At 38.4% G+C, this 18,731-nt stretch overlaps 1 protein-coding gene across 7 annotated transcripts; it reads right to left on the reverse strand.

Moving 5' to 3' along the window:
* Positions 1–6,191: 6,191 nt before the first annotated feature.
* On the reverse strand, positions 6,192–17,262 carry LOC139130182 (uncharacterized). Of its 7 annotated transcripts, none has more exons than XR_011551812.1 (9): positions 17,160–17,262; positions 14,439–15,700; positions 13,327–13,425; positions 12,694–12,756; positions 11,799–11,897; positions 9,714–10,100; positions 8,332–8,736; positions 6,794–7,668; positions 6,192–6,735 (listed from the first exon to the last, which is right to left on the reverse strand). XR_011551812.1 is itself a non-coding variant. In XM_070695926.1 (8 exons), exons 2-8 carry the CDS (start codon positions 14,533–14,535, stop codon positions 6,881–6,883), a joined length of 1,938 nt encoding a protein of 645 aa, XP_070552027.1. In that variant the 5' UTR covers positions 14,536–15,700; positions 17,160–17,262; the 3' UTR covers positions 6,192–6,880. The 7 variants fall into 7 exon arrangements, 4 of the variants coding, with proteins under 4 accessions (XP_070552027.1, XP_070552026.1, XP_070552025.1 ...); XR_011551811.1 differs by having other exon boundaries at positions 11,799–11,900; XR_011551810.1 differs by having other exon boundaries at positions 14,433–15,700.
* Between the last annotated feature and the right edge of the window lie 1,469 nt (positions 17,263–18,731).

Below are 18,731 nucleotides of genomic sequence, written 5' to 3' on the forward strand. Positions count from 1 at the left end.
TGTGATGTTCCGAAATTCAGCATTTTGACAAATTGTTTCAATTTTATGAGTTGTTGGCAAAGAGTATACATTAAAACTTTGCTACTAAATATCTGACTATGGAGGCATTTATTGTACAAAAGTACTTTGAATTTTGCCAATGAGAGAACATTTCTTTTGAGGAAAAGTTTTAAAATTGTTAAAGTCTACTAAATCGATTTCAATAATAATACTGAACGCCTGTTAACTGATCATTAGGGATACACCTGTTTCTAAGTTACAGTAGGAACCGCGCTTTTCAATGAGTATATTGCTACTTCTCAAGCTGAAGGCAATCGACATTTTGTCACGGTAACGCAGGGCCACAGCGCTATCGCCCAAAAAATTACGAGGTGATAGGTGTTTTTACAGCGCGCAATAATCTAGTACTGCAAATTCACAACTTGGTTATTTTCCTTCAGTTGCGAGATAAAAGTGCAGACATGGACAAAACCTTGTACCTTGTTCAAGTAGTCTAAATTTATATGCTCATAGACACAGAGAATTTATAACCTGATTATTGCTGTAAATGTTGTTATTGCCCAATGATAGAAGCTAATTCCATTTGCATTCACAGCGAATAACTGTAATGGAACGTCATGATAATTGGGCTCTTTTGGTGTACCGCGCAGGTATTGAGTACGATATACGACCTATGTATCTCTAAAAGGGTGCTATCTAGGCCACATTCCAATTCACACACCAAACTTTAAAATATCACCACACAGGTCAACATAAAAGTGGAAAGACCAGAGCCACCATCACTTATAATAATTACCTTACAAGTTGGTGGCAAAATCGCGATTTCCACATAGCATCAGGACATTTTAAGTTTATTCGAACTTGCGACGTTTGTACGTTTGACTACATCGCCCACCATTTTAGATGCACATTGCTGAAGGCATTCTATGTTAACGTTTGTTTAATGTGTGCATTGATCAAAATTTGCTCTATACATCCACTTCATAAAAGTGAGACTGCATCATGGCATTTAAAGATGTTGGAATGGAATCGACTATGGAGTACTCATATTTTGTCGACTGAGATTTTCTACCATTTATATACTGAAATGCAGTTTTTGAAGAGCCATGGTCTGACAACATGCAAAGTTTGTCAGAACTATGTATTGAACGGGTCAAATGAATTTTAGAACGCCCAGTTTGAATGGTCGATATTTTACAACGTGCGATATTTCACCAATAATGAGTAAAATGTTTTATGTTGGTACCAAGTACCCATCAGTCGTTATTCAATAAATTCATTTCTATAATGAATTGATAAGCAAACATTGTTGGTTAAAACCCGATGATCATATACAGTGTCTGCGACCCAGACTGTATCAGATGACTTAGTAGTGACTTTGGGTAAAGAAAAACACTTTGATCTTGCAAATGATATGTGCCACGTTAACTTTACCTGCCTATGTACACATGAGCATTGAAAGATAAGGACAACTGCTTGGTGGAAACGGAGAAATACTTGATCTCGTATACTTTCATTTCTGTTCAGGAATTTTATCAATAAAATCAACAATGAACCTGCTGTCATATTTCAGTGGTTGTTTTTGCCAGACGTGTTCGGGCAACCTTCAAAGGAGTAGTGGACTGAAATAAAAATGTGACAGTGCCAAGTAACGTCACACAGTAAGGACTCTAGGCGGAAACAAGCACACACGTACGCAACACATACATCCCTCCACCCAAAACAACACGAGGAACAATATGTGTAAGGGATCAGTCCCCCGGACAACCATCAAGTGCACATATTCAATCAACAAGGGATCTGTACTTATGTTTGCTAGGTTAACTATTGCATAACAACCGACTGATATGACAGAATTTCATTGCTCTCGTGAAAAGTTCCCAAGTAATGGTACGTCCGATATGAGAGGGCATTAACTTTTCATAATTTTTTTCACGGTCTTTCTTTTCAACTCTCACCAACCGTTTATTGTTCTTCTCCCCATATTATGTTTAGATTCACAGTGTTTAACTTGTCAACGAAGCCGAACACACATGTAGGAACTGCATTGTTACTGTTGAGCAGTGAATTTTAATCCATATTAGAATTAAAATGATATGCAACAATAAAAGTACTCGTACTACATTATACAAGTTGTTTTGACATTTTGAGAAGTGGACGTTTCGACATGGTTTAGAACAAGTAAACACGCAGAACGGAAATAACGGAAAATTGGCCAAATTTACGGCTACTGTTCACGTAAAAAACTTGTGCGAGCAAGGTGGAAAGTGAAGTGTTTGTTAAATACTCTGCTTCCACTGTGAAATCTACGTTACACATGTCAAGCTCCTAAGCTACGCGCTCAAAACTTCATTACACATGCGATGGATAGCAACGGCCAGGTATGAAAGGACACAATAACTACCAAATATTTGCTAATGGCACGCAACAATTTTCTAGTTTTCTACGCCTTTGATCTCTGTAATGATACATCCCCTTCGGTATTAGGAAAAACATTTATTTTCTATCGAATAATGGTGACGTTCATATGGCAAAGAATTTCTCTTTGTTTTCTGCTTCCATAATCGAAACGACGTTATACTAGCTCTGAAAATCACGTCCTTGCCTCCGCACAACCACCCACTTGATAAAAGTGAGCTCGAGGCTGCATAAAGGAACTTTAATTAACACGACGTGTTATGATTGAATCGACTTTGTAGAACATATACTTTTTTGTTGATTGAGATCTTCTACTGTTGAAAATTACCTTGATGAGCGATAGATAATGTAATGAAAAGCAGTGCTGGATGACAACTTTAAGATTTCTTTCGAACTGGGTTGTGAGCCTGTGAAATGGACCTTAGTGAATTTTAAGCAGGTCAACATTTTTTTATGTTTTATGCAAACACAAAGCAAAACACTCATAAGTTTTATGACATGCCATGCATCAATATAAATGTGACCACTTCGACGATATATATATGCAACCATAATGGTAAAATAAATCGATAAATCTCCAACATGGCTTGATATTTAAACATGTTATGGCCGCAGTCAGAGATTTGGGCAATATACCTGTTGACCCTGGAGTGACCCATTGTAAAGAAAACAACAATTAACTCTTGTTTTGGTTAGATTGTCATGCCAACCTAGCCTACTCAAGACAAGCATACGTGCACTTTTGATCGTGCTGCGGCAATTATTAAATTAAATCAAGTCAGTCAGAAACTATATTATACTTTGAAGTCTAGAATGGTAGTAAGTGTACACGTATGAGGGGATTAAGAAGGAAATAGCGGCCAGTTTTGCCTACAGTAAGCTAAATTTCATCGGCGTTTCATGGCTTAAACATCAAAAGTTGCTGCTATTTCATATACTTCTTAGACTATAGTAGATACATGTTACGACTTTGAGGAGTTCTGTACGACATTTTCCTCCAACAGACTTTCTCGATAAAGCTGCATTCGTTGCATGAACAATGCTGATTCACAAGCAAAACGGAAAAATTTAATTCCGTGTGCTCGATTACGGGTATGAGGGATGTCGATGAGAAGTTGTACAATGCGAGACGTTGACCGACTAAATTAATCCCGTAATAAATCAACAAGATAGCTCATTAAGCATTAATTATGGACAATCACCTGTGTGTCACAGGTTGCAATTTAAGTGCTAATTAAAACGTGAAGGGACCAGTTAGATGAGTAAAGGGAGAAAAGGTTGTTGAGAGAATATATGTCTCAATTGAAAAAGTCACAGATATCATCAGAAAAGATGCCTGACTTTCGTACTCTTCTGTATGCCACATCCGAATTTCACGGGATAATCGTGTGCCATATCAGTTACCATGGAGTTACAGTCATACAAAGCAATTTCAATCTAACCATGTTAAGCCATTTATAACAACAGGAATGCGCACCTTTACATCAGAGATTGCCACGATAAGTCAGTGGCGTGTGTTGTCTCATAACAAAATGTTGGCGATTTTTCAGATATTTGAGTTCAGCAGACTGCTAGTTGTAAAGCAGAGTGTGAAGCGTACGAGGCTCCGGATCGCTTCGTTATACGCAATATGAGGTCAGTGCACTGTCGGATTGCTTAGACACCAAATTCATAGTAATAATGGTTGTTCTTAGGAAATATATTTGTGTATATCCCCATTGTCGTCCGTTCACTTATTTTTTTCTAGAAAAAATAGAGAATTGATATATAGGTCATCAAGTCACAGTGATATGTGGTGTGAGACGAATAACAATGCTGGTCGGACATGGCCTATAAAACCGTTGATATCAACGGGTACGTGTATTAATATCACATTCAAACACGTGATGGCCTTGAAGTAAGGTGACATTGAAATAGTCCGGATACCACTATTGCTATTGACGGCTTAAAAGACTGCCCAATTTAAGTTTCTGAACACCCTGTTAAAGGGAGGATAGGTCTTGAACTAGCCTCAGAAGCCACAGAAAATTGTACAACCTTGATCTACACATACCTTCATCTACATTACATAGCATGTAATGATTGCACGATACGGTAAATACTACTAAAACAAAGGGAAAATGACACCTCAATATCAGACACTCGGTGACGTTAGGTTACTCGCGATAAATCACACATAACAGTCTCTTCAACAATATAATCATCCCTCAGTTCGTGGGATGTATAAACCAACATCTGTTAAGTTATCTCCTTCATTTATTTCATTGAAATGGACATTTTCGAAGTAAGCGAAAGGTACAGACGAAACATAACTAGAGTTAAGTATGATCGATAAATTGCAGACTATCACTATGGGCTTTGCAAAGATATGAAATTTTATTAAGAAATATCCTGTGTTGCAATGTGTATCTGCCAGATAACTGTAATCCAATCACTTAATATTTGAATAAAAAGCGTTTCACATTTCTCTGGCAATTACGCAATGCGCATGCCCGAACATGTGCCAAACAGTTTGGCTAGGGGAGAGGGCGGTCAGTCTCATAGAATGCGTATGCAAGAAGCTGATGGCAGAAAATGACGACAGATTGTGGATTTCCATACTGCATCTCATGACGGAAATGTGGTAGCATGATATTTTTTCCGTCCATCCATCCGCATGTTGTCCCTTAGCATAATCTAATCCTTCTCTATCGAAACTGCTAGTTTGTCTGCTTTAAAAACATGGTGGGCAGGTTTTTCAATGTAAACTTTAGTATGTTCAAATTGTGGTGGAATGTACGTAATTGTATCTTGAGGCAATTCTTTCCGTTTTGGTATTCGAAGTGCACACTCCTCAGGTTCAATTTGTTGTGAAATTTGCCAATTGTATTTCAGGGATAATTCCAAAATCATTAATTAATTGCCGACGTCCGAGAAATAACAATGTATTCATTATTGATATATAGCCAAGTTACAAACATTCGTTCAATATACAAATGCGCGACTTATAAGATTGTCATGTTCCCTCAAACTTTCAGTCGGTATAAATGAACATCTCTCTCTCTCTCTCTCTCTCTCTCTCTCTCTCTCTCTCTCTCTCTCTCTCTCTCTCTCTCTCTCTCTCTCTCTCTCTCTCTCTCTCTCTCTCTCTCTCTCTCTCTCTCTCTCTCTCTCTCTCTCTCTCTCTAAATCAGTATGTCAACTGATTTTGAGGTATATGAACTGTGAAACGCCAGTTTGGCTCAGATGATGAAAGCCTTGTGCCACTATGAGATAATTCTTTATACTACCACTTAAAGGGAGATGGTCGTGTGAACTCTGGTAAAAGGTCGCCAGGGACCCCTACGACCGATGTAAATACTGTATCTCGGGTACGTTGGCGATTGATGAAATTTGAAACATGCTTGTTAACATCGAATATCGTAAAAATTTATATGTTGTAGCTATTTTAAGTGATGCACACAGATACCATGCATTAAATACATTTTTTTATAAACAAGAGAGTCGCACATGCGCAGTTCCGACTACCACCCCTTTAAATAAATTTGCGAAGATATGAATTATTATATCATACCAGTATATTGATGGCGCAATATTCGCAATGTACCACGGCTGGCAAAAAATGAACAAAAATCCGTTTATTCAGCTGACGGTCGACACCATAATTTCAATGTACTGTTAAGATTTAAAGCAAGAAATCACACCCAGCGACGGTATACCACTCGATTTTGACTTTGACCAGTTCACGACATAAAGGCGATAGTGAGTGCTTTATTGCTTAATCATTACAAAATTATGTTGTGCTGCAACGAGTATGTACCAGTTTACAATAATTCATTTATTTAAGTAAAGTCCGTGCAAGTATTGCCCAGAGTTAACATTTCACCTTTATCGACACAATTAATGCATACATGGTATTGTGTTAGACTACGATTCTGACTAATAAAAATGTATTGATTTGTTAATTATTATACTTCAAAGTGTTGAAAGCAAATGCTTTTCATGAATAAAATTGTTTGTAGTCAAAGTGAAACGAATCAGTAAACCATAGTATGAATTTTCTCTGCAGCTGCGCCATGTCGCGCATGTATTTACTTGTGGAATTCCAAAATAAAAATTCGCATAATCTATTTTACATGTGATACCATTCCATTGACATGCAACACAAATAATATCTAATTTGTGTTAAATGCACGGCAATATGATTGTTTTGTCTTATCCTCTACATTTAAAGTTGCAGCAAAATGGTGGCAAGTTCTTTTTCGCAGAATACGATTTGACAAGTATTCTTATCAAATACAGCTTATAATTTTAATCTCATGCAATTGGCCAAAAACACTTCCAGTCACGCTTATCTCACAGAGGAGACAACAGAAAGTATCAAATTTAGTTGCACTTCATCGTCTATCGATATCGTTGTGTTCCTTTAAAATTCACTACAGGAAATTATTCTGCGTGCATCAATATTTTTCAGACGACTTTCCTACACGTACAATAGATTGACAAAGGCACCCTGCGTTACAACAAATCTGCACAGATCATTCGTTATCATGGAAATGTTGATGGGTCTCTCAAACTGATCGTGGTAAAGATAGCCTTGGAAAACGCCCTTGATATTGAAGCGCGCCACCTGTCCACCACTCCAGTCACATACACATATGATATCACGGTTGTCCACGTATAGTCCGCGCGGACCGCGTAAGATTTGCTTTCCGAATCTCCTCAGCGCCCTAAACTGACAATCCAATATCTGAATGCCCTTTCTCTCCTCGCTCACGATTACATCGTTCGTTGACGTGACTCTCACACACAAAGGCAGGACAACCTGTCCATCTTCGCTCCTGGTGACGTGTTTACCGTCCTGGTCATATTTCCGAATGTATCCCGTGTAGTCAGCTACAAGGCTATGCCCATCGCCGTTTAAACAAACGCTCATCGGTATTATGTCTTCGTCGTGGCCGTACGTTTTCAACACGGCACTTTGCACGGAGCTCACCACAATCTGGTCGTTCCCGCCATCGCACACATGGTATACGTCACCTTTTTCGTTCACTGCTACGTCCCACGGTTTGAACGGTTTTGCAAAGGCGGCAAAAGCCAAGACCCACTCACATTGGAAATCGCCAGTCATTATCAGTACACGCCCATTTTCTGGCTCGCAAAGAACGAGATCACCGTTCGTTTTCACGTATATTCCGTACGTCCAAACAGTGTGTCCCGGTATCGGCCCATGAACACGCAGGGTCCTTCTCGTCCCTTTCAAAGGAATGCCTGTGAATATGACAGTGTTTACGTTAAATAATTTACGTTCATGTATGGGTGCAGAGAGAAAGTAGTCGATGGAAAAGCAGGCCGTTTGTAAGTATAAAATTACATCAAGTACGAACTTATGTATATGAAAATTACATTTCATGCACATCCGTAACACTTCTCAACTGTCACTAGTTGAGCTGTATATATATATATATATATATATATATATATATATATATATATATATATATATATATATATATATATATATATATATATAATATATATATATATATATATAATAGATACCTTTTAAGATGCAGAAATGAAAACGTACCTCATGAGTGCATGTATATATATATATATATATATATATATATATATATATTATATATATATATATATATATATATATATATATATATATATATATATATATATATATATATATATATATATATATATATATATATATATATAATGGTGAATATTGCCTCTGACAAACACACATATACATGCATAAATATAGATACATGGATGCATATAGATACATACAGAGAAGTATCTATGAATATTTATGCATCCCTGCATCTATATTTATGCATGTATGTGTATGTATGTCAGGGGCAATATTCACCACTGACAATTATGAAGAATCAATTATTTTCGAAGTTAGCTTACCCATTTCAACTTGTCTTACTTGCTGATAGAGTTCCTTTATTTCACTGTCAACAAGGGCTTCGGAAATAATCTTCTCTGCTCGTTCCTTGAGTGCTACTTTCATCTTCATCAGCGCATTTCTGCTCGACATTTCTCTCTCACCGTCTGCCTTGATCTGTGTGCACTCCAAGGTAAGTGATTTCAGTTCACATTGGTGGCGCGTCTGCTCCTTCGTGGACAGCGCCCTCTGGAAGTCTATGCAGAGGTATTTCATCTCGTTGGATTCCGTCAGCTTGATGTTCCTCGTTTGTAGGCGAGTGACGTCATCTCGAAGTTCCCTGACTGTCTTCCTTATGTTCTGCAGTTCTTCCTCCTTAATTTGGTCGGCGATGTTCACCTCTATCACCTCCGGCACTGCGTATGGATCTAATCAAATTCAATCACGCGAGAAATATATTCACTACTCATGGTGAGAGTGCGCCTCGGGAACAGACATTCGGACTCCCAAACCTTTACAAGTTTTTCTAATCTGCCACTTGTTGGCGCTAACTTTAAAGCTCATCGAGTAAGAGAGATTTTCAACACAGTTATGTAGATTTGTTTTATTTGTGACTATTTTGAAATAAATTTATCTTTTTTAAAAGTAAGAGAGATTTTCACCGTCTCAGTTTTTCAAACATCGAGGAAAGTTTGAGCAGAAGTTTAACTCTTTCACGTTCGAGACCGTGACGCATACTACCTTAAAGCTCAAACACCGGTTACTTTCGATGCATCTAACATTTTGGTCCTATTTGGAAAATGACGTTTCATTGCTGCTCCCAAAATGGTGTGTGGATGCCAAACGTTCAACTTGTCAACAGAACCTGTGTTCGTGTAATGTGGAATGTTGCTGTTGACAACGGAATTCTAGTCCGGACAAGAAATCAGTTGTCAACAATGGCGTTGCACATATATGTATTCACGGTACAGGATGCTTTGTGATGGCAATGGTTACGGGCTAATACTTAGTAACTTTACACACATTTGGGCGAAGAATTTTTGACTTTTCCTGACAAAAATAGTGGGAATATTATCAAACTTTTGCGGCTATCGTCCATCTACAGAACAGAAGAAAAGACATCACGATATAACTATTTTCATGGCATCATCACTTTAAGTCTAGAATGTGGAATGCCACATACCAGCTGTGTCTTCTTCGACCGTTCACAAGTAAAAACTGCGACAAATGCGACATACACACTCCGTTTCGTCTCAGCGGTCACAATCAAATTATTTCACCCGTTAATTATCAATTGGGAAAGTTTACAACTGTTGAACTGCGATACATACCAGCTTAATTTTAAACGTACGACAGCAAACAAACGCAACTTTTCCAACGTCTTATTGTCAAAGGTCACACATACCTTCCCAGGGTTCCTCTTCCAGCTCTTCCGTGCACATCATGTACTCTTCATAGTCGATGCTAGCTTGCAGAGCCAAGTACAAGGCGCCAATGTCGTCATTGAGGCTCAAGGACAGAAACTGTTCCTCCATCAGCTGTTGCAGACGAGCGGACGAGTAGTCTTTCATCAGTGACTCCACGCCTTTGATGGTCTGGCAGACCAGTATGAAGGAAAGCCTGCGGTAGTCGTACTCCCTGACATACAACCCTTTCCGGCTGAGTTTCCTGGCCACTTCCCTGGCGTTCCGTCTCGTCCTGTAGCACGAAAAGAAGGCACTGTCGACTGCCCTCACACTCCTCCCTTCAGCAGGTATGATTCCCTTGATCACGACCCTGACCTCCAAGTCATCTGAAGCAAATCAAATCAAATCTATGATATAGCAACAAGTGACAACATTATACAAAAAGTGCATGATACTTTATGTACTTCACATCTGATTTGAGAAAATGGTGGATAAAGACAATTTTCGTACTTTGAGTCAATATTTATGGAAACAATTTTAGTTTTCTTCCCAGATAATTAGTATATTAATGTTTTCTATTCTGTAATGTATATTGACAAGTATGAAATCCGTTATGTTAACGTTAAATTAATAAAATAAATAAATAGATTTTTAAAAGCGGATCGTAAGCAGCAATAACCCGACTAGTCCAACTATTATCGTTCTAGAATACTAAACGAAAAATCTTCGTCATGTTTTGTCGTCGTGGACATAGTATTTTTATTTCTTATCTGATCACAGAAAATAAAACACTAAAGTGTACCGTTTCACTCTTTGTGACACAGTGACTGTTTTCGTCAATCGTGTTGTATTATCGGGAAAGTCCAGTTTTATGATAAGGGCAACAACCCAAAAAAAATGTGTTTCTGGTAACCTTGCCGACCGCAGACATTTTTTCCACATTTTCAAAAAAGATTGTCAATGAGTAAATTGTCTACATTTTACCGTATTTAATGGGTTTCAGTCAGAAAAAAGAAAAAAATCCTCCGACCTACCTAGGCTAATTTTCGGAGGTATGTTACTGGAAATAAATATATTACGTTATTTGACCTAAGGCGCGTTAAAATTATCGTCCGCGTGCTGATAGGCTTTCAAAGAAAATTAAGAAATCAAACACTGTAGTGTTAACACTATTGCAAATTATATATTTTTTTCGAAAAAAAACTAAATTAAAACCCCAATAGCTGCAAATGTGCAATAAACTAATCTCAAAATATCCCCTGTTTTCTAAGAGTTTTCTTTGAATAAGACCCATTAAAGACTGAATAAGTGTATAACACTGTCATAAGTGTCGAAAATGGCATATGAATTCATTTTAACATCATTTTAGATTTCCCGCCATCTTCAAAAACTAATCATGTGACAAAGAAAATAAAGATTACGACAACAAAATGTTGATCACCGTGTGCTGTGCATTCAAGTAAGTGGCATCATGCTTGTTCCTTTTAAGATCACAACATGTGTGTACAGGAAATACTGCTTTTTTGTACTTTTCTGTGGGGACGCCATTTTATGAGTGCAGCACCCGTTTATTATTTAACCTGTTAAAAACACGTAGGCATGGTTCATATCAGCGAGCAGTGATACTCATCCAAGTCCTTCAGTTAGCACATTTACACAAACCAACTGTGATTTGAAAATAAAATCATGAAAATAATGCATAAAATTCGCAGCTATTGGGGCTTTAGAGCTTAGCTTTTGTCAATACTCTTGCGGTTTTTTTTCTGTGTTTGATTTTTATTTCCCTGACTGGCTGGTAGGTTTTCCAAATATCCAAGGACGGCAAACAAATTTTTGTAATTGGCCTAATTTAATTTTTCCAGTCCGTCATGAAACCTAATAGAGCACTTTCTGAAGAACGATGGTTGTAATGTCGTCATAAAGTGCCAACATTAGTTAATACTTTGTTTTATGTACTAAATTGACTACAGACTTGACGTCACGTCCAAGACAAGCAGCTTGGGTTCAGATTTTCACAGTTACAGCCTTGCAACTTCTTGCTACGGGTCACGTGAGCATTATGTAAAAGACCGGGCAAAACTTACAGGTATTGCGATCATTGAGCCGTTGCTTGTGAGCAGGGCGCCGTATAAATGGCTTTTTTCGTTTTTGTTTCTTTTTTTCTTCCTCCTTAACCTGATCACCTGCTGCAGAAAACAAATGAAAGTCGATGTTCAAATGAAAACAAAATAAATCAAATTCGACAGACACATATTAACGTATACGTACTAGCAAAACCTTTCACATCATCGCATGTTAATTAGGAGCGTTATTATTTCATATATAAGATATTTCTCCGTCTGATGGGACATTTTAAATTTGTGTTTGTTTAATACATATATATATATATATATATATATATATATATATATATATATATATATATATATATATATTATTAACAAACAGAATGTCCCATTAAATGGAGAAATATCTTATGAAAAAAAACCCAAATATATATATATATATATATATATATATATATATATATATATATATATATATATATATATATATATATATATATATATATATATATATATAATATCCGTTCGATAACGGAGAGTTTCGTTTACAGTGGTAATCACAGTCGAGACATACAGAATATACAGTATGAAATACATAATTTTCAGGGCAATTTGTGTTGTTGTTGTTTTGGCGAACTATACAAAGTAAGCGTTTCAAACGAATTTCCTTCACTGGTATTGGACAATTGCAATTTGGTCTTTACAACGTCCTTGTAATTTTAAAGCGCCACCAAGAGCACATTAACGTAAATTTCACTCACTATGATTTTGAAATGGGGCTGTTACATTTGAAAGTTTGACTGGATACTGGTCTAGTCCTATATGCTCAGGCCTACCATTAATCTCACATGTTATAACTGCCTCATCTTATGAAAGTGTGAGTTCACAATCTCACACTTTCAATCATTCTCACCTTGCTGCTTCTCTGTCGCGGCTGCTGCAAGTCTAGCTCTCCCTGAAGACGTTTCTCTCGTCACTATGTATGCAAATAACACACAGATAAAAACAGTTAGCGAATTTAACCCTTTGAGTGCCAAAGTCGATTTTTGTTGCCTTTATACAATAAAATGCCGACAATTTCTTTCAGACGTAGACAATTTGTTTCTGATTTTTCCCAAAATTTTGGTCAAAAAGTGTAGCCCATGAAAATATATGTCCATTTGGTCCAAAATTGTGGAAAACAATTACAGAAAAAATCATAAAAATTGGTAAAATGTTGCCCTGGTATTTTTTGGTAAAAAATTACAGTGCTCAAAGTATTCAGGATATTTTACCTTGTAATGGAGGATTAATGCAAGCAACTACTACAGACATGACAGATGTGATCAAATCTCAAGTAGTTCTGAACATTCATTAATGTTTTATGTCTGTCGTTTGTCGAAGGACTAGTAAGTATGACGGTGACGGTGTTATATCTATACATAGATGTGCTTCTACTGTACAGTGCAGTTGCTGTTGTAGAAATCATGATTACGCATGCGCAAATGTTCTAGCAAGCTATATTAGAACATCTTTAATTTTCACAATAGAGAAGTTATTGACTTACACTGTGTCTCTTGCTTTCTCTTCATTGAACTTTTAAAAAAGCCTTGCTTTTTGCTGTCTTGGACCGCCGACATTTCTCCTTTCTTGGCTTTCTTCGACCCTGTTTGTGGTACATTTATCAGTGTCAGTTACTTAAGGTAGTATGCACCTCGAAAGTGAAAGACTTAAACTTTTTCTCTAACTTTCCTCAAGGAATCTTTCAATCATTCTCTTTCAAAATCAAGAATAAAAATAGGGGTCACCGTGCAAATTTTGGTACTAGAGAAACAAATTACCCAAGATTTACCGATATTAGAAATTCCACATGGCCGCCATCCCTGTGTTAACTCTATGGAGAAAAATAAAAATTTTCGAATTTCGAAAACTAAGCTGCTGAACAGTTTCTTTCACCAAGAGCTTTAAAATGAACCCCCACATGTGGTATATCAGAAGAGAATTGTAAAAGTTTGAGAGTCCGAATGTCTGTCCCCGAGGTGCGTTCTACCTTAAGAGAGGTTTGTTCGGTCATGGCAAGAGCCTGGTACACCGGTGTAATATGCCTTCAGGTAATATGCGCCTCGAAAGTGAAAGACTTTTGCTCAAACTTTCCTCAATGAACTTTCGACCGTTGTCTTACCAAAACAAGAATAAAAATCAGGGGTCACAGTGCAAACTTTGATACTAGAGAGCAAAATTACTTGAAATTTATCGATATTTAGAATTCAAAATGGCCGCCATCCCTGTGTTAACTCTATGGGGAAAAATAAAATTTTCGATTTTCGAAAAACTAAGACGACAAATAAAAAAGGAAGTGAGTCACCACCACAAATACCGTATTATTAAGCTGATTTCTGAGAGTAAACATGGGCAACACGCCCCCTTTTTCCCCGATATAGACGATGCAAATTCGCTGTGAACTCACTTTATCATCGAGCATAAAGATATATATATATATATATATATATATATATATATATATATATATATATATATATATATATATATATATATATTAATTTTACGGACGAACTATTTATAGTAATAATTTCATAGTTGCATTCATATACTATAGTAGATCTCTTTGTTATGTATCCCATTTCTGGGTAAATTTACAATTTTGTTTTTAACCTTTACTTTTTGACCAGAGTCTCCTCTTCCGTTGGACGGAGCCAGTAACAAGGCCAAGTGACGATAAGTCTTCATGGCAGACTCCTGACTGCATCATCAACATCTGCCAGGTTCGGGCCAAGTGACTGTTGGAGTACCTCCTTGGCAGCCACTGCCTTCTGTAAGATGGTCTGATAGTCAGCAATCACGTGGTCAATGTGAGCTGCCAGGGCGTCCGAGCCATTGCTCATGTCAACAGCGACGCTGTCTGCGTACAGTTCCATGTGAGTCTCTATGAGCTGATGGCTCGGGGAACCCCTCGGGAGAACCAATGGCACCGCTCTGAACAACGCCGCTTGAATTAGATTCGCGTAATTCTTGGAAGACGAGGGCATAAGCAACATGTGGGTTCGAAGGAGTTCACTTTCCAGCTGTTTTCCAGCTGTCGCAGAGGGCATGGCCAGAGAAAGCACTTCGAGCTTGGCATCTGCTTGTACGCGCTTGAGAAGTTTCGTCCTCTGTTTAGGCGACAAGCCAAACACTTTCCAGGTGAGAGGCCTCGAGTGAGAAGCCACGACGGAATTCAGCGCTTTGAGAATGGTATCCAGGCATGTTACATTGTTTAATTCAGATTTCTCGAATAACGAGAGAACTACGACATGCTCACATTCATCAAGGGATTTCAAGTCAGCACCATTCCCTCCAGCTGTAAATTGAATTTGGGTTCCAAGTTGCCTGCCATGAGCTGAATTTGGTTTGTCCCGTGCTGGCGGCGGTGACCGGCGGGAAAAGTTAATTTTGCGATCTGACTTTCCTCCAGTAGAAGATCTCGTCGGAAACGAAGCTCTTCTCTGCCGTACCTGACCGTGATCGGCGTGACTAAGTAGTTGCTCCACAGATTTATCGTGTAGACTGCGGCTGTAGGGTAGATCTCTCTGGCAATCCACGTCGCAGTCTCCGTCGTTGATATTCCGAACGCAAACACAAACTTCGTGTTCCCCAGACCCTTCAAATTTGCGACGAGGGAATTTTGATACCGCTGGCGATCACTTTGAAACGTCCTGGACTTAAAATTCGACTTTGGCTTGACATTTGGAAGGACGAGTTGTACACCAAGTGCCCTAGCATTGGCGACTCCATCCTCAGTGGCGTGTAGAGGACTGCAGTAAATGGATACGTCAACACCGCCAAGGAGCCGAGTAACCCGTTGAATGCTATCATGGACGCCCTGACTTGTTGGACTTCCCCAGTTCTCAGTCAATATCAAAGCTTTGGGGGAATTGTCCATGCTAAGAAAAAAACAGAGAAAGAGGATTAATATGGAAGGAATTGAACTTCACTAATGAGTCAACGTTCACTTTAATTTGTTTCTAAACTATTACCTTCAGTATTGCAGGAGTAATATAAGTATAGTCTTACTGGTTTTTGCTTTTTCAAAAGTCACGACTTAAGAAGTGAAACCGAAAATAAATAAATTATTTTACTGTTAGCTTTAGGAGTTATATGTCTTTAGGCTATAAACGTTTTGCAAGAACTGCTAGGAGTTTCTGGTGAACAATTAAAAGGAAAGCCGAATGCGTCGAGCTTTTCCCGCATTTACACTGACCCCCTCCTTGTTCGCTCGTCACTGAAAATATGAATTGACCCAGTAGGCCTATATACCTATAGAAATAGGGGCCGTAAAGATACATAATCAAATAATCTGCAGAGCTGATTATCAATTTGCAATGACATGACAATTTCTTGGCACCTTTCTTTGCGTGAACATGTTAGTTTAACACTTTATCAAGGACTTGCTAACAGGTAGCAAATTTTTAGTGAGCACATAGACTCTTCTGAGCTGCGACTGTATAACGGCGCCATTTTGCGTAAGATGACCTCAGCTCAGGTCATGGCCGAATAAACGCGACCTCAATCTGTACAGCACTGACTGACTAAAGTGATTTTACTGTACGCAGGACGGTTCCTTATTATAAAACGCCATCGTAACTGAGTTGCACTGTCCTATCGAGGCTTGCTATCGCATCTATTGAAATGAAATCATTTATTGCCAAATAGCTAGCCGTTATCAGCCCCACAGCACTTTGTCAACCCGGAAGAACGTAAGCTTATATACGGTATGGGTCTTAGGCCTACTGGGGTTCTTACACTACAAGGCCGCATACAGCTCCGAAGGCCAGATCGTAGGAGTTGATTGACTGTAAAAATCTGTCTTTATCTCGTTTTGATTCTATAATGGCTGTTTATATCAACTTGCGTGGCGAAAACGGTGCAAACATAAAGCTGAAATATGCTGAAATAATGTGACCACTATGGAGCTAAACTAAAAGACAAAATGGCGTCTCTGAACGCGTAAGGTCGACGCCGACTTCGACTATAGTGTAGGCGGTAAAAGTTAATATTTGACGGATCGTTGTTAACTGGGACAAGCCGACATAGTCTGTAGACCGGCCATTCTGACCGAAATAATTGAATATTTTACGTCTTCATCCAGGTCACACACTGTCATTAGCAAACCAGTGAAAGCTTTCAACTCGGAGATGGTTTGTTTGAGGAACTGAACGCGTGTACACGGAAACTATAGGCCTACAGTGAGCCGCAGTTATAACCGTGCCTATTCCAAATGGCCGACTATCGCTGCATTAAAAGTTCATGCACGGCTACAAAGTACAAAGCACATTTATCGCAGCAAAATTACCTCCGTGAATTCGTTGCGACATCAGGAACAGCGGAAACGACAGAATATACCTCCCTTCTGCGTTGTTTACCAGTGGGCGGCGTGTATTGGGACATCGGGGTAGGGCTACAGCACAGTCACGTCAGTCAGCCATTCGCTGACACACAAAAAGGCATATGCAATCCTGTTGCCGCAAAATGGCAAGCTTTTGCGACGATGCTGTGTGGTGTGCATGGCCACTCGTGTAATGTGTAATTGCGGTTTTCAAAGCCACATTATACTTATATGGAGTGGTATTGTATCAACTTGTGATGCTCACGTAGAATGTGCCTCGCAGTGCAGTATTTCGCAACTTCAATTTTGATCAAAAATGTCCAACTCTGTTGTTTGTGTGAACTCTATTTGGAGCTTGTGAAGTACTAGTCCTTAATGAATTTCTTACTTGTTTTGTTTGGGTTTTTTTGTGAAAATCGAAAACTGCATTATTTTCTCATACATTTTAACACAAGTTTTGGTGGACTTTTTTATTCTCAATTATCAGTAATTTGTTTCTCTTTTTCTGCATCCCACTATCTCGGATCACACATCATTTAGTTGAGGCACACACCTTTGATGATGTTACCTCGTAATGCGACTCATCAAGAAACTGCCCGGTTCTGCTTTGGTGCCAGTGTTTTATTAATTACTGGAAACAAAACGGAGACAAACATGCACGGATCTTCTTGAATCGCAAGTAGGCCTACAGCAGGTTATTGCAAAAAGGGCCGTACACGTCATGAAAGAAAAAGTCGACAACATCGGTTCTAGAAGAATGTGACAATTAGGCAAACATTTCGTTTATATATTAAATTTCAAATAACACTTAAGCTTTTGATAGATTACCATGCTATCCTTAGATTATGTAGAGAATTCATTATTGTATACAACCATGGAGTACCTCCATGATACAACTCACAGGCACGATTCATGATGAGTGCGCCCTCACACTCTGAATAGCTCAGAAACATTGGACGTTGTAGCCACTGCTGAGGGCAGTGGTCTGACACCCATACATATAGACATTAAGATAACGGGGAACAGCTCCAGCTTCTTTGTCCTCTAGGTCATCAGAAACATTTGTTTTTTGTAGGACAGGACAAAGATTACAGTGAGCCGCTTGTCCCAATGCACAATATTTAGGATTTATGAAACAGTAATGATCCACAACTTTTGCAGCATTATCTAGAGCAGAGACAGGAAACCAAACGTTTGAGGTTAAAGTTGTAAAGCTGGATGGCAGCTGTTGATAACCGAACTGAAAACAACTTGTGAGACACCCTTTCAGTACACTGGCAGTGGAACAGTGGAAATCACACTGCGTCACTGGACACAAATAGAACAGTATACACACTTTGACTGACCTTTCGACGACTCAGATTTATGGGTGAAAATAGGCCATGACCTAAGAGTGACCTTACATCCTGGTATTTTTTGCCAGTGCAGTATGATATCATACAACAAACAACTTTTCTCCCTTGTTAACAAGGAAAACCTATTTTTGTTCCAGAAGCTCAGTTCAAAAATTGAATTGAAAATTGACTATTGCCGAGTTTGAATTCAAAATGGCAAATCCATACCAACAAATATGCCAGGATGTAAAGGTC

The sequence above is a fragment of the Ptychodera flava genome, chromosome 3 (genome assembly GCF_041260155.1).
Source record: "Ptychodera flava strain L36383 chromosome 3, AS_Pfla_20210202, whole genome shotgun sequence".
NCBI classification, from domain to species: domain Eukaryota; kingdom Metazoa; phylum Hemichordata; class Enteropneusta; family Ptychoderidae; genus Ptychodera; species Ptychodera flava.

Coding starts and splice junctions, on each gene's coding strand:
- LOC139130182 (XM_070695923.1), bottom strand. CDS start 14,535: ATGTTGATGATGCAGTCAGGAGTCTGCCATGAAGACTTATCGTCACTT. Junction 11,901..12,693: donor CGCGACAGAGAAGCAGCAAG/GTGAGAATGATT, acceptor TGTTTTCTGCAG/CAGGTGATCAGGTTAAGGAG. Junction 10,101..11,798: donor GCTCAATGATCGCAATACCT/GTAAGTTTTGCC, acceptor GATTTGCTTCAG/ATGACTTGGAGGTCAGGGTC.